Source organism: Zootoca vivipara, chromosome 13 (genome assembly GCF_963506605.1).
Source record: "Zootoca vivipara chromosome 13, rZooViv1.1, whole genome shotgun sequence".
Classification (NCBI taxonomy): domain Eukaryota; kingdom Metazoa; phylum Chordata; class Lepidosauria; order Squamata; family Lacertidae; genus Zootoca; species Zootoca vivipara.
In genome coordinates this window covers 23,516,574-23,532,613 of record NC_083288.1, presented here as the reverse complement: position 1 = coordinate 23,532,613, position 16,040 = coordinate 23,516,574, and the positions used below count along the sequence as shown (strand labels likewise).

At 46.2% G+C, this 16,040-nt stretch overlaps 1 protein-coding gene across 1 annotated transcript in view; it reads right to left on the bottom strand.

Moving 5' to 3' along the window:
• Positions 1-16,040, bottom strand: part of LOC118094615 (Golgi-associated RAB2 interactor protein 3-like) — a 71,282-nt gene that overhangs the window by 15,479 nt on the left and 39,763 nt on the right. The window contains exon 2 of the mRNA XM_060282111.1: positions 1,149-1,312. Coding sequence (XP_060138094.1) covers positions 1,149-1,312 — 164 coding nt within the window. The remainder of the gene's footprint in view (positions 1-1,148; positions 1,313-16,040) is intronic.

Below are 16,040 nucleotides of genomic sequence, written 5' to 3'. Positions count from 1 at the left end.
TACAATTCTGGGCAGAGAAACACCTCGCACATTTCCAGGGCAGGCCTGAAGGGCAAAATGGCGCACGCAACCCCCTTTCCACGTACAGAAGCCAAACAGACAAGCAATTTAATACTGAATAATAATAATCAGAGCCAGATTGAGACCTTTAGAGGCCCTAAGCACTTAAAAGATTTTAGTGCCCCCATATATATCCAATTCAAAGTATAAATAAAATAAAATAAAAAATTTTCAAAATGGAAAAAACCCCTACAGTAAGCTAGAATATATATATCTCACAAGGTGGGTGCCGCTTTGCCACACTCCTAATGCTGTTTGCCCCACGCTCCTGGCTGCATACTGCAAGGTCACAAATATAAGCTGCACTTTATCTTTTCCCGGTCGGAATATGGGAAAAAGGTGAGGCTTATATTCAGACCAATACGGTAATAATGATGATGATGTTGCTGTTGATGATGTTTATTACCTGTCCTTCACCCTCCCTGTGAAGGAGGCTTGCGACAATTTAAAATGCAACTTTAAAAACAGTGTTACCCAGATTACAATCCCAAGTGTAGCGTGGGTCTTAAAACATACATTGCAAGGGTCAGAGGCAAGGGCGGAAGCGAAGACACTTGATTCAGGCAGTGGATCTGAGCCTCTCCCCTCCCCTGTCTTTGTACTGTTGCCAGCCCCACTGAGGCGTCGCCCACTTCCCCACACAGCCTCATTGCTGTGTTGTGGTGGCAGCCGGCACAGCCACAGGTGTGGGTATCGTTGCAGTGATGGGGCTGGCAGCAGTGCAGGGCCAGGAACAGGGTGGGGACCTGGATCTGTGGGGTGGAGGTGGCAGCACTGGGGAGAGGGTGGTGTTGGGGCCTTTTGCCTACAGCAGCAAAATGTCTCAGGCTGGCCCTAGTCAAAGGCCGGGATGAAGAGGCGCATCTTCAGAATTTGCCGGAAACTTCCATTGCTCTGCCACCCTCCTATGCCCCACCCCTGTTTCTTGCCGCCTAGACTCAGGCGTCTCACTTGGCAACAGTAGGGCCAGCCCCAGCTATTTCTTCCCTCTGCCCGCTTTCTAGGGAAGAGGTGCCCTTGGGGGAAGGGTGGCGAGAACAAAATTCACTTGGCAACCAGAAGGCTTATTCGATCCTGCTGCAAGTTACCTGCACAAAGTCACTTTCCAACATGGGAGCAAGCTTGAGTAAGGCGTATTCCCCTTGACTAAGCTGGCTCTGCAATGGTCCCATCTCCCTGTTGAAAAGTCCTTTGCCGTAGTCGCCTCCCGCTGAGACGCTGGACAGCTGGGATTTCAGCGTCTTCCCTCGTCCTAAACCCACAACGGCGTGCAGTTGGGGGAGAAACAGGGAGGAAGAACCTCTGTGAGTTAGACATGCTAGGTAGGGCAATGACCAGCGGGCGAAACAACTATGAGCCAGTGTGGTGTAGTGGTTAGGGCAGGCATCCCCAAACTTCGGCCCTCCAGATGTTTTGGCCTACAACTCCCATGATCCCTAGCTAACAGGACCAGTGGTCGGGGAAAATGGGAATTGTAGTCCAAAACATCTGGAGGGCTGAAGTTTGGGGATGCCTGGGTTAGGGGACTGGAGTGGGGACCTGTGAGACCAGGGTTCAAATCTCCACTCAGCCATGAAGCTCACTGGCCGGTGACCTTGGGCCAGTCACAGGCTAGCCTACCTCACGGTTTTGGTTGTGAGGGTAAAATGGAGAGGGTGAGGAACTTAGATTTCAGTTTCACATGCTTGGCCCAGGAAAAATAATGGGGTTGGGAGAGTGGGGAAAAGCCGTCAGCAATCTCACCCACTATTGCACTCAATCTGGGAGAGTGTTTGGGTACAACTGGACACCATTTTGAATCAAGATGGCAGGCGGAACCATTCAAAACTGCACTGATTTTAACCATTGATTCCATAAGTGCCCAGATTTATTTATTTTTAAAATTCCTGAGGAACATATGGCACTATAATTCCTGAAGGTCATAAAAAAATAACTAAGTTTCTTAGTTTTCTGCCAGATTTCTGCCAGAGAGCACATCTCCAGCTTTTCCAGAATGAGCTGGTTGATTTCTGGAATGTACTACTGCAGATGACAGGGGGGAGTGCAATCTATGACCCAACCTGCTAAAAACATCCCCTGCATTCTGTAAATGCAGGTGTAGAGTAACGGCTAAGAGACTGAGCTACCAATAATGATTTTCCCTATTTGATCCCTTCCAATTGTACAATTATATGATTCTATGAACTCACCAGGAGGCCTTAGGAAAGCCAATCTCTCGCTTTGTTTCTTCCAGAGTCCCTTCATCTGCAGTACAGGGAAATAATACTACTACTTTATCTCACAGGGGCAATATAAGGATTACAGTGAGGAAATTCATGTGCTTTGAACAGCACTGTACAAATGCTACGTACATGAGGTTGAAGACTCAGTTGTAGTAGCACCCCCCTCCCTTGTTTATGGAATGCTCCCCCAAGGGGACCTGCCTGGCTCCAACCTTGTCATGGTTTTGCATTTTCATTTTTCTGGGCAGCAACTAATGATTGGAATTTCAATCATTGTATTCTCTTTTTTTACTGGCTTATAGCCTGCTTTGGGACTTCTTAATGAGAAGCGATATGCAAATTTAATAAACCTAAACCTAATAATGAGGGAGATGGGGAGCTTTCAAAAAAATGACCTCTTCTGCTGAAGCCCAGAATTCTCCCATCTCATTCTGAGCTCAGTCATTCTCACCCAGACTCTGTTTCCATTTGATAAAATAGACTGAAATGATGCACACTGCTTTGAGCTTTTGGAGGGAAATGCAGGATACAGGAATATTGTTCGGCGGTTTTTCCCCAGTAGGCTCTAGAACTTCTGCTCCACCTCCTTATAAAAATGTATTTACACACACACACACACACACACACACACACACACACACTGCTTACGGGGCAGATTTCCCTCTGAAACTTTGCCTAAATTTGCATCTAAACTTATAAAGGAGCATATGCAAATTGCATGCACAAATTTGTCCCATGGGCCCGTGTCTTGATTTGTTTAAGGATCTTGCAATGCTCCTGGCAGGATAAACTACTGTTAGTACTGCTAATTGTATAATTTGCTTCGATAATAGTGCCACCAGCTTCTCAGTTCTAGGTGTTTTGATCACATGACCAAAAGGGGATCCTCCCCTTTCTATGAACAGTACACATATGCATGTCTGTCACTCACTGAGTGTAGCATCCGAGTGGCGATGTGTATGACCCATCACAGATCAAATACTTTTGACCCAACTCCCACAACTTCAGATGCAATGGAGTTTTCAATGGAGTTGCTTCGTGCAGGTTCAGCTCTGAATCATCTAGGATTATACAGTCCGTGTGTGCACAAATACACACCTACCATATGTGAAGTGGCCCCCCGGGAAACTGTAACAAGCAGTGAGTTCCAATATCCTCAAGGGCACACTGGGAAATGCTCTCCGGTCAGAGAACAAATGTTTGTGCTTGGGATGTCTGTTGACTATTTCAGTAGCCGAGCACCTGTTTCCTCCCATTTTCTGCAACTGTGTACACACCATACATTTAAAGCATATGAGCCCCCCCCCCCAAATCTCTCTCTCTCTCTCTCTCTCTCTCTCTCTCTCACACACACACACACACACACACACACACACACACACATATATATATATATAGATATCGTGGGAACTGTAGTTTTGTACTGTGAAGGGGTAACCTTTAAATGTATGGTGTGTCATATGCAAGCTCAGAGAGAAAGGCCTGTCCTTGCCGTTTATTTGTCTCTAGGGAATAGTCGACAGAGGACAAGATGGTTGGACAGTGTTCTCGAAGCTACGAACATGAGTTTGACCAAACTGCGGGAGGCAGTGCAAGACAGGAGTGCCTGGCGTGCTATGGTCCATGGGGTCACGAAGAGTCGGACACGACTAAACGACTAAACAACAACAAGGGAATAGTCATCATTCATAGGACTTTACAGCCTCCCTTATTAGAGGACCATCTCAGGCAGCTGCTTGTAGTTGCCTTGGTTATCACCCTCCCTGCCTCTCTCCCAGAATCCCGCCAAAAATCTCTAGGTCTAGGAGTCACTGACCGTCTTTTTGTAGCTTGTAACATAAGGTCTTCAATGTTAACTCCCCACAGCTCCTGCCATTGTGCTTCCCTCTCCCTTGGCTTGGGGGATGAATGTTGTGATGTCATCATTGCCTCTATGACCTTTTAAACCCAGGCCTTAATGGGTGGCTGGGGTAAAGAGGAAGGGGTTAGCAGGCGAGGAATCCATTTCCACTCCCTGGGCAGGTAGGTTCAGGATCTGGGCTGGTTCTCTTCACAACACATGGTGCATATGAGCTTAGGAAGCGGCCTTATTGAAGTCAAACCACTGGTCCATCTAGCTCAATATTGTCAACACTGACGGGCAGCGACTCTCTGGGGTTCCAGGCAAGGGTATCTCACCACCCCATTTGGTGATGGCAAGGATTGAACTGGGAACCGTCTGCACGCAAGGCAGGTGCTGAGCCTTGGTGGTGCCGTTCCCTCCAACACAGGCTAGAGTCAAAAAAGGTAAACAGACTGTGCTGCTGGAAAGCTGCAGCCAATGTGTGGTTTCCCCCTCTTCCCTCCCGGAACCCCAAACTTCTTTAGCTTCATAGTCCAGCCCCCTTCTCTCCCCAGATCCCTTTCCTGCTATGGTGGTGATCAGGTGTGACGGAGGAAGACAGAGCTCCTGTAGCTTTGGATAGACAAAGGGATAAAAACAGCCTTTATCCCCTCCCATTACGCAGAATGAGGTCATAGTCAAAGAATCATAGAGTTGGATGGGACTACAGGAACCATCTGCTCCAGCCTCCTGCAATGCAGAAATCTTTTGCCCAACAATATAATGATAACGATAATTATTATTATTTATACCCCGCCCATCTGGCTGGGTTTCCCCAGCCACTTTGGGCGGCTTCCAACAGAATATTAAAATACAATAATCTATTGAAAATTAAAAGCTTCCCTAAAGAGGGCTGCCTTCAGATGTCTTCTAAAAGTCTGGTAGTTGTTTTTCTCTTTGATGGGAGGGCGTTCCACAGGGCGGGTGCCACAACCGAGAAGGCCCTCTGCCTGGTTCCCTGTAACTACAACAAGATTAAGGGTCTTATGCTCTGCTGCCTGATCTGACTGCTTCAGGCAAATTAGGACCATAGGACAGTGAAGTTGATCATTGGTCTATCTAGCTGAGTATTCTCTATACCAGGCACCCCCCAAACTGCGGTCCTCCAGATGTTTTGGCCTACAACTCCCATGATCCCTAGCTAAGAGGACCAGTGGTCAGGGATGATGGGAATTGTAGTCCAAAACATCTGGAGGGCCGAAGTTTGGGGATGCCTGCTCTATACTTCTCCAGGGTTTCAGATTTGAGTCTTTCCAGGCCTTCCTGGAAATGTCATACATAGCACCTGGACCTTCTACCAGTATATGCAAAGCAAATGGTTTGCCACAGAGCTACAGCCCTTCCTCGAAATGATCTGCGTGATCCTTGCATGTTTGTTTTCCAGGGATGGGGAGAGGAGGGCTTTTTTGTCCAAGGTACTGAAATAACTTGGCCAGCCTTGCTGTTCTGCCTCAGGCAGCACCTTGGGGCCACCCTGTGCACCTACCAAAATGGCTTTGTAATACCTGTAGATATAGAAACCTGTGCACAACGGGAGATTTTGCAAATGGTCTCTGAGAGCACCCACTGCTCTAAGCCAGATGATGCTAAGGAGATCTGAGGAGAGATGGCCCTGGGAACTCACAGGTCCACGATGGAAGCAAGATAAGAGAGAGAAATACTAGGTAACAATTAAGTAGAATAATCTTGCTGAAGTTATTTCCTCTTCCTTTAATGTGTGTTCAGATTCCTGAAGTGGAACCACTCCGAGAGTAACTTCAGCTGAAATGCAGCATCATCTTCCAATTGCAAATCGCTGCCCCTACCAAATTTCAAGGTGAGCGAAAAGCAACCTGGGTCAACAAATGGGCAGCAGATTAACTAAGGCTGAGCCAAAAACCACCCCACTTCCCCCTTTCCCCAAAATATACACCTCTTGCAAAAATGGTAACTGCTTTTCTGCTCCTTTGGGGGATTGGGGGGATAAATTTATCTCACTTGGGGTGGGTGTGTTGCCACTTAACTTATTCAGGGTTTATTATCCTTCATTTTGTCCCACTGTTTCCCTCCCCCGCACACACCCAAGGATGGGAGAAACCGCTCTTTAGCACTCAATTGGAGCGGCAATATGGGTTTTTACCCAGATTGATGTTTACTCTGATTTAGAGCCAGAGCTAAAGAGTGGGTCTTCCTTTGGAAAGGAGCCGGGCAAGGGGGGCAACCGCTCAGACGCATGCCTAGAAAGAGCAGTTCAATTGGGAAACTTTCTAGGCAGAAGACAAGCAAAAGTGTGGATGAGCCCCTAGTCTCTCGTCTGTTAAGTGCCGCAGATGGAAAGCTGTAGAGGAAATCTTACATGTGGCTTCACTTCCCAGAATGCCTTGGGAGTGATGGGATGAGACATGGCAGCGCTTCCTAAGCCTTCCAGAAACTATACCCCGTGGGAAGCAGCAAAGAGTGTATTTTGCTGCTGTTATCAGCTATGGACATTTTTTTAAAAAAAAAGTTGAAACAAGCAAAGAAAAAATAGGAAATCATGGACTACCTTGGGTTGGGTTTTTTTTGGGGGGGATGTTAAATAATTATTATTAACTTTTACATTTATATCATAGTAATATCCAATAGCATAGCGTACATTTTCCAAGTCCCCCCACCCCCATGACTTCTCTCAACTTCCTCTTCTGGTTTTTTTAACATATAAATTTCCCTGCTTATTTTGTTAACTCTTGAAATTAAACTTAACTTACATGTTATTATCCTCTTATCATTCTAACATTAATTTATATTTTCTATATGTATCTATATTTATTTTGTCCACTGTAAATGTTTACTCAAAACCTCCTAGTGAGTCCAGTTCTTTACATTGTTTCTGTAAATACACCATGAATGGTTCCCATTCTTTTTTAAAGTCTCTATTGTCTTTGTGTCTTAATCCTTTGCCATTTCCACGTATTCCGTCAGTTTTTCTTGCCATTGTTCTTTAGTTGGTATTTCATCACTTTTCCATCTTTGGGCCAGTAGTATTCTAGCCGCTGTTGTCACATACATGAAAAGTTTCTTCTGATCATGGACTACCTTGTAAAGCTAAGGAAGGTAAGTGGCACCTCGCTCTGAACATTTCAGAAAAATCTCCTCCCCTGATTTTTCAGGAGGGTTTAATTTCTCCCCAATCACCTAATGAATGGTTGAAAATGTCGGTCTTGGAATTTTCAGCCCAGCTCTGGTATTAACTATACTCATCAGAGCAGAGGTCTGCCATGTCGGGTCCTGTGGTTAAACTACCTATTATTGCTGGATAGCAAATGTCACCTTTCCAGGCCACAAAAATTATTTCAAGTCCCCTCTCCTCAATATGCCTTTGCTCCCCCCGATCTCCTCCTCCTTGCTGAAATGAGCATCTCATTCTCAGCAGCTAACGAAGAAGAAGAAGAAGAATGCCTTGATAGGAAAATAGTGGAGAGAGAGATTGGCAGGCAGAATCTCGAGCAAAGATGTAATTGACCTGGAATTGAAAAGGATGAGCACTGTCTAGGCAAGGCAATGGGGTGGAGGGAGGCAGGTGTGGCTGATCTGAAAATTGTGATACTGCAGAAGGTAACAGGGCTGCTCGGAAACTTTTTTTCAAATCAGTCAGGGACAAACAATATTGAAGAGGTATTACGTGACTCTGCAAAGAGATTGCCACTCTCCCCCCCCCCTCCCCAAAAAAGCACGATGTCTTGGCAGGTGCATGACAGGCAGGAATTCAACAGGCAGCACACCAATCACTGCAGCTGGGAAATCAATGCCCGGGAAAGCATTGCCTGTTGAATTTCAGCCTGTCACAGAGCTTTTAAAAATAACAGATCTTCCATCTGTGTCAGAGGGCCAATTCTAATCAATCTGGCTGAGAATCAATGACAGGCTGGTGTGTGTGTGTGTGTGTGTGTGTGTGTGTGTGTGTGTGTTGGAGGATATTGAGTGTCTGGTGTTTTTCCTGTAGCAGGAAATAGAAAAAAGTGGGGTAGAGGGTCGGGGGAAAGAACCATTTACCTCCCAACAATTATAAGTGGCAGATTTTCTTTACCGTAAGTTAGTTATCACCTACTTCCTTTTGCTATCTGAAAAAGGCACTTATATTGATGCTTTCCCAGCATGCAAATGTATTTAAAAGTAATCAGTTGGTGGAAAAGAAAAATTAGTTGACTGAATTTTTTCTTAGTTGGCTGGAAACCCGTAACATATGAAAGGCAGGTGAACATCCTGTGGTCCTTATGCTGGCAGGAACCCCTCACTTCAATAAATAGGAGGGTGCAGGGATGGTTAGAAGGGAGCCTTTGACTGCAAAGAAGCGGAGGTGTTTGAGACAGTCTGCACGACCAAGGACGCCTTTCAAGCTGATCCACCTGACACCATGTCAAGCAAAGCAATAGGCAGGAGAGACAGATGAAAGCTGAGGAAGATGTGGGTTGACAGGATGCAATCGACAATTATTAAGCCCCGCTGGAAGATTCGGGGGGGGGGGAACAGGCACAAGGTTGCTGAGAGCTGAGGCGCCCGCTTACCTGTCTCATCTTTCTGTAATACGGCACATTTGTACAGTCCCCGATGCTTTTCGCTCTGCAGCCCAGTTGGTTATATCAGCTGTGCCAGAAATGTAGTAAATGCTTCAGCTGAAAGGCCGCATTCTTTTCTCCGGAACCTTCCGGGGACTTCATGGGCAGGGGCCTGAGGCAACAGTAAGCTAAGCAATGGATGCTATGCTTACTTTTCTACTCTTCTAGCTACAGAAAAGTTAGAAGTTTCTGTACACACAAACACAACACCCTACCTCCAGCCATGCAAGCAAGAGATATTGCCACAGTTCCAGCCAGTGGCCTGAGGAAAATGGCATGCAAAGAGGCTGAGGGAACATTCGCATGTGGTAGACTTGTAAAGGAGTATTGGGAAATAATCCATAATGAATTGAAAAAAATGTTTAAAAGTACTCCCCCCCCCAAAAAAAACCCCAGAGCCTTATTTGTTGAGGATAATTCCCAGGTGTCAAAAAAGGTTATTTATGTATTTATGTATGCCACCACTGCGGCCCATGTTTTGTTAGAGAGAGGTTCCAACCAATGAAGAATGGTGACTTACGCTGACAGAATATGCGCAGCTTGCAGATTTACCATATAGAATAAGAGAACAAGAAGAACATAGGTTTAGAGAAGACTGGAAAATGATTATTGAATATATAAGGGGGGAATTGTGTACACCTGAAAACGTTGGCAGCATTAAGATAAATTCAACAGTGTAAATAAGTTTTGATGGATGCAATAATGGAATACTGAATGGTTTAGTTTTGGTAAAATATGCAGGGATTTATAATATGCAAAATGAACTATGGAAAGAGAAGAAGGGAAGCCATTGATATCTTAAGGATGTTTAAATGAGTATTTTAAATTGTAAAACAGATAATTTAATAAAAAGTGTGTGTGTGTGTGTGTGTGTGTGTGTGTGTGTGTGTGTGTAAATGGGGTGTGACCTGAAGAGAGTCTCAAGGACGAAAGAGAGAGAGCTAGAGGGTTGCATTTGACCCCCAGGCCTAAGGGCCTCCCTTCTCCCGCCTCATTAGTACCCATTTGGATATTGGTGCACTACATAATGGCAGCTTCCTACCTAGGAATGCAGGATTCTGCCTTATACAGAGTCAGAGCATTTGTCCATCTTGCTCAGCTTTGTCTACGCAGAGTATTATTACTACATTGTACAGGAGAGGCCGGGGATTGAATCTGGAAACTTCTGCATGCAAAACAGATGTTCTGTCACTGAGTTGCAGCCACCCCTCCCTTGAGCGGGGGACCAAGAAGAGGTTTGCAACGCAGTCCCCCGCAAAAACTGAGTTGTCCTTCCCTCCCCCATCCATCCCCGCTTCATTTTAGCAGAGAATTCCATGCAAACCTGCGCAGAACCTGCTTCTCAAACATTGCCTCCATCATAACGGGCGTTCCATGCAAACTCCTTCCTGAAACAGAAAAGGATGAACATTGAAATCCCTTACTAAAATGGATTTCTGCCCATCCTTTTAGCAGGGGATTCCATGGAAGCCTGCATGGAAACTCCTGCTGGAACAATGGGAGAAAAGTCTTTCACAGGGACTTTGATGCACACCCCTCCCTGCACCAGTTTGAATCCTGCACAGTTTGATTGCATGCTCCTGTTCCTCCCATACTGCCCACCTCACACCAACAAGACCATTTCGGCCTCAGCAGTGGACGGCAAGGAGGAGGCAGGTGGTGATAGAGCAAGACAGCTAGGGAGCTGCAAAGCCTGTCCTTACAGTTCCTCCATGGCTCACTTGAGCCTCTGTCTGTGTCTGCGTCCCCCTCCACTCTCTCCCTTCTCATCAGTTGTCCAATGCGGCTGCAATGGCGAAGCAGCGCTAGGAAATCTGTGGTGATACTGTGGTGGCAAAGTGAACTGCAGCGTGACAACAGTCAGAGAGAGAGAGAGAGAGAGAGAGAGAGAGAGAGAGAGAGAGAGAGAGAGAGAGAGAGGGAATTTCCTATGAGACATCTCTAAACCATTTACTAGATTTAGGTGTGTGTGTGTGTGTGTGTGTGTGTGTGTGTGTACGCGCACACACACACACACACACACACACACACAAGCTTTCTGGTAAGGCTGTCTCCATGCATACCATTTCAGCTGCTCTTTGCTGGGGGAGGTCTGTTGGACAAGAGGGCAACCTCCAACAGGACACTGCCCTGGCACGATTGCCTGCATTTCCTCTTGGCATCACATGCTATGCTGCTTCTGAGGTTCCAGCGATACCCCCTTGAGCTGCAAATCAGCAAAAGAGTTGACTTCAGCTTCATGTCCCACAAGATTTAGTGCAGGAGAGTCACTCTATATTTGCAGGAACAATAACCGTGATATTTATAGGACAAGCCCAGCCAAAATGCTTTGGTTTCTCCCCCTCCTCCCCTCCCCCTGCTTGGCAGAACTGGAGAATCTCACCTCTCTCCTCGTTCCCACGATTCCACCATCAGCTGCTGCAGATGGCAAAATTTATAACTCCCGAGGAAGCGCAAGCAGCAAGGGGAAGATGAACGGTGTCTTACCTGCCAAGCAAGCTAGGCAAAGGGCTCCATGATTGACTGCCACAGTGGGCTGCCTCTCCCAACTTCGCTCCTTTTCTCAACAGCATCTGCAAGGAAGGCTCCATCATAAACATCTGCTGTTGTGCAGTGGGAATCAAAGGCACCCGGCCAACATTCTGTGCTTCTGATCATGTGCAGAGTGCATTTCCCTCATTGCTCGGGAATCAAAGCTTTTAATCTATTTTATTATTTAGTAACAATCTATTCTTTTCTTTATTTTTTAAAAACCAATGTCCCGAGTGTTTTTCAGAAGAAATTCACAGTTGAAGCCAACAGTCATAAAACAATCCATATTTCAAGCAAATTGCATGTTGAAAGAAGTACTGTAACTCAAAAACCATTTTTGCGACGCTAATTGCAATTTAAGAGGCCCAACTAGAGGCGATGCTGAGAGACTTTGTGAGCTCCTTGTGGGATCAGATCAGTTCTCCATAGCCCAATCTGCCCAGATCGTGTCTCCATATTTCTGGAGCTCCACATAGTTTTTTCACCTCAGACGTTTCAGGCAGGTGGTTGCTGGCAAATTGCCAATCAGAGGAAGGGCTCCTCCGGCTGCATAATCCCGAGACTGCTTTGCCTGGGTTAATTAAAACTAAATATAGACCCTGCCGGCTGGGCAAATTGCAAGGGGAGTTTCAAAGTGTCTGAGTATTTCTTCCACCTACTTTCACCTGGAGCAGAGCTCTTTGGGATGCCGTTCAAAATTGTGAGGAGAGAGAGAGAAAGCGGGGAGAGACTATTCTGGGATGCCTCTGCTTTAAAGCAGGGTGGAGGTGAGGAGGGCGGATGCAGAACCCTGTAGGAATGAAAGCATGTTGGGTGGAGAAAACCTCTTGCTGCCTTCGTCGGCTAGTCTTCAAATTTGGCCGGGCAAAATCCAGTCCCCTGAGGAATGGCGACTGGCTGCCCTACTGAGGGCAAGGCCTTTCCAGCAATTGCAGCCAGTTAGAACAATGCACACCCTCTTCCACAAGTGGCCTTGCTTACTCTCTTTTAGCCCTTAAGATGGAGGCAAACTCCTTGGCTGATTTACTTGCTTGCTTTAGATTTAGATTTGCTTGCTCTGCCGTTTTGTATAAGCTTGACTTTGATTCAGTTTTAATTAGTCCTGTTATTTCACTGCGATATATATTTATCTAACTTTTTAGGGCAATTTTATTGCCTTGTGGACCCAGTTTGGGATACAAAAGCATGATAGGAATGTATTTCAGATTAATTGGCCAATATTGGCGTGCTGTTCTTATCATCGGATTGTAGATAGCTTTGCATCTGATTATTGCTTTTTAGGTAGGGAATGTACCTCCCTCCATCAATTGCTTATTGGAGAAGCCTCTTCCATCTTATTTATGACTATCTACCTAGAATTGTTTTTAATGTGTGACGGGTTTTTTTTAATGCTCAGTGTTTTATCATGTTTTTATGTTTGCTGGAAGCAGTCAGATGGCCAGGGTATTATTATTATTATTATTATTATTATTATTATTATTATTATTATTAGGTTTTGAGTCTCTTCGAGGTATGCAGCGATTTTTGTAGTTAATATCTTTTTAACAAGTTCCTAATCTCTTCTTTCTTGCATTTCATGTCTTTCTTTAATTTAAAAATATTTTAAGAAAATGTCTAGAGCTAGAATGTAGCAAAAGGCCATCTATTCGAAAGGACTACTTATCCGAAGGGTGAGAGGTAGGGGTGAGCACCCACCCTTAGCCCCACACAACCTTCAGAAACTGGACAACAGTGTGTCTTGCCAGCACCCAATTATCAGTAATCTCTGGGCTAGTTGCAGTCATTCAGCAGTGCCGGAAGAGTCATTCTGTATCTGCTCAGGCATAGTCTATAATATGATGAAGTGGACGCTAGTCCACGAAAGCTTGTGCCATAATAAATCTATCTGTCTTTAAGGTTTCCCCAAGGCTCTTGCTTGTTTTTCCTGTGAAATACTAACAGTGCTGCTCCTTTGGAAATATTACAAGTTTCAGGGCTAAAACTGGCATGATAAACAAACAGATTCTGGACCTGAACACCTGAGCAAATAGAATCAATCCCTTCATCAAAGTTTTCACAGCATGGTTAGAGTTTTCTGAGCTTGATGCTGACCTATCAGTGATACTGTGGTTGATTTTTATTTTATTTTATTGCAAGGGGGTTGGACTAGATGACCGTCAGTGTTCTTTCTAACTACACAATTCTAAAATCCTGCTTTTTGCCCTATAGAATTTCTTTTGGCATGATCAGCTGTCCTGCCATGTCCTAGAAGGCATGCCTGGAGGTGCAGCACCACAGACAGCTCCGAGTCAGCAACTTGCTCCAGCAAACCCTGGGGCTTGATGGAGGCCTTTTATGCCTCTAGTTTGCCCCTCCCAGGCTCCGCCCCTTTATTGATGAATGGAGGGCCTTAAAAAGGCAGGCTGGGGCACAGCACATCTCTCAGAAAACACCTCCCTAGTTTGTGGCCTGCATTGACAGGCCTACTTGGTGGTGGCTCCCTTGTGTAGAGGGGATTGCTTCCTCAAGGGATTCATATTCTGAGGGTCCAGCTTCTGAAGATCCCAATTTAGGGGTCCCTGGTGCAAGGACCACCAAACCACAAGGTTCTAGAGCTTAGTTGTGATGATGACCCCATGTTGGTTTCTAGCACCTCTGCCTCCACTGCTGGATTTGGTGGATCAGTCAAACCTATCCAGTTTATTGAAATGAATTTGACAGCAATTGAATGCCCTCAGCTAGCTGGCGAAAGTGCAAGGATCTGCTGGAGTTAGTGCTATGAGCTGTCCATCTTATGCTCAGTCGGTAAAAAGGTAAAGGGACCCCTGACCAGTCCAGTCGTGACCGACTCTGGGGTTGCACGCTCATCTCGCATTATTGGCCGAGGGAGCCGGCGTACAGCTTCCAGGTCATGTGGCCAGCATGACAAAGCCGTTTCTGGCAAACAGAGCAGCACATGGAAACGCCGTTTACCTTCCCGTTGTAGCGGTTCCTATTTATCTACTTGCATTTTGACGTGCTTTCGAACTGCTAGGTTGGCAGGAGCTGGGACCAAGCAACGGGAGCTCACCCCGTCACAGGGATTCGAACCGCCGACCTTCTGATCAGCAAGTCCTAGGCTCAGTGGTTAACCACAGCGCCACCTGGGTCCCTTTGCTCAGTCGGTACAGATGTGCAAATAAACCATGCGTCGCTCTGACAGCATTCTCCTTTTAGAAAAAAGGGGGAGGGAAATGATCCCAAAGTTGCTCACTCTCTTTCAGTTGTTTCTTGAGCCACACCTGAGAGTTGGCCTCTGGGTATTAGCTACCGGCTCAGATGGGGTTAAAGACTGCTTGTTGCAGCTCATGCAGAGATAGGCAGAGACTACCGTATGCTTTGGGCATCTTATATTTATTTTGTATTTTATTTATTCACTGGTTCATTTGCACCATTTTGAATCCTGCTAAAACGCTGAAAAACTCCCAGAAAGCAGCTTGCATGAGATAACGGGCACACAATAAAATCCCTGCCCTCAGGCTTACAGTAAAAAAGGTGTGGCACAAAATGAACAAGGGATGAGGAGGGAAGAGGAAGACAAGCAAACTCAAGCACCGGTTCTTAAATGTACAAAACTGTTCTGAGCACCACCAGGGATGGAAAACCGTTCAGGTAGGTAAGGTAAAAAGGTAAAGGACCCCTGGGTGGTTAAGTCCAGTCAAAGGTGACTATGGGGTTGCAGAGCTCATCTCGCTTCAGGCCGAGGGAACCGGTGTTTGTCCACAGACAGCTTTCCGGGTCACATGGCCAGCATGTGCGCAATGGGACACCGTGATGGAAAGCAGAGCACACAGAAATGCCATTTACCTTCCTGCCGCAGGGGTACCTATTTATCTACTTGCACTGGCGTGCTTTTGAACTACTAGGTTGGCAGGAGCTGGGACACAGCAACGGGAGCTCACCCAGTTGCAGGGATTCGAACCGCCAACCTTCTGATCGGCAAGCCCAAGAGGCTCAGTGGTTTAGACCACAGAGCCACCCGCGTACCTCGTTCAAGTAGAGGAGAAGCTGAATGGAGCAGTTCTTTCAGCAGAACTTGACGGAGTGGTCCAGGGCAATCGCCTGAAGGCATTTTTCGGCTGCCAAATGACAGCGACACACTACAGAACAAATCAGAGGTGTGTGTGTGTGTGTGTGTGTGTGTGTGTGTGTGTGTGTGTGTGTGTGAACCCCCAGTTGCATTTTAAGACTTCCACTTATTCACACCATATGCTGCCCTGGAAACAAAATTCCCTTTTAAAAACGAGTTCCTATAAGCAGAAGAAAGAAACCCAGGATGCTATTTAAGTAGCATGACCGGGAGCCGAACAATAAGACACTTACTGTAAATTTTCATTATTCTGCTCTGTGTGCAGAATTCATTTGCATCCCCTGCCTTGCTTGCTGCTGACGGAGGAACAAAAGGATGGCTTGTAAAAGGAGGCCTCTGTGGCAGGTTTAGCAAAGCTTAATTTAATCCTTTGGTAAGTCAAGGTGGCCTAAGGCTTTGTGTGACAACAGCACAATTAGGGGTGGGGGGTGTCGGATGTCAACCCTGGAGAGGCAAGCATGGAGAGATCAGCCTGAAAAAGATTTGCATGGTCTGGGGCTTCCTCCTCCTCCTCCTCCTCCTCCTCCTCCTCCTCCTCCTCCTCCTCCTCCTCCTCCTCCTCCTCACTGGAGATCTGCAGCCAAGAGTTCCACTGCTCACTAAGGCAAAGAGGCAGGGCAAGGAGATGGATGGAAGCATCCATTCTCCTAGCCTGGCAAGGC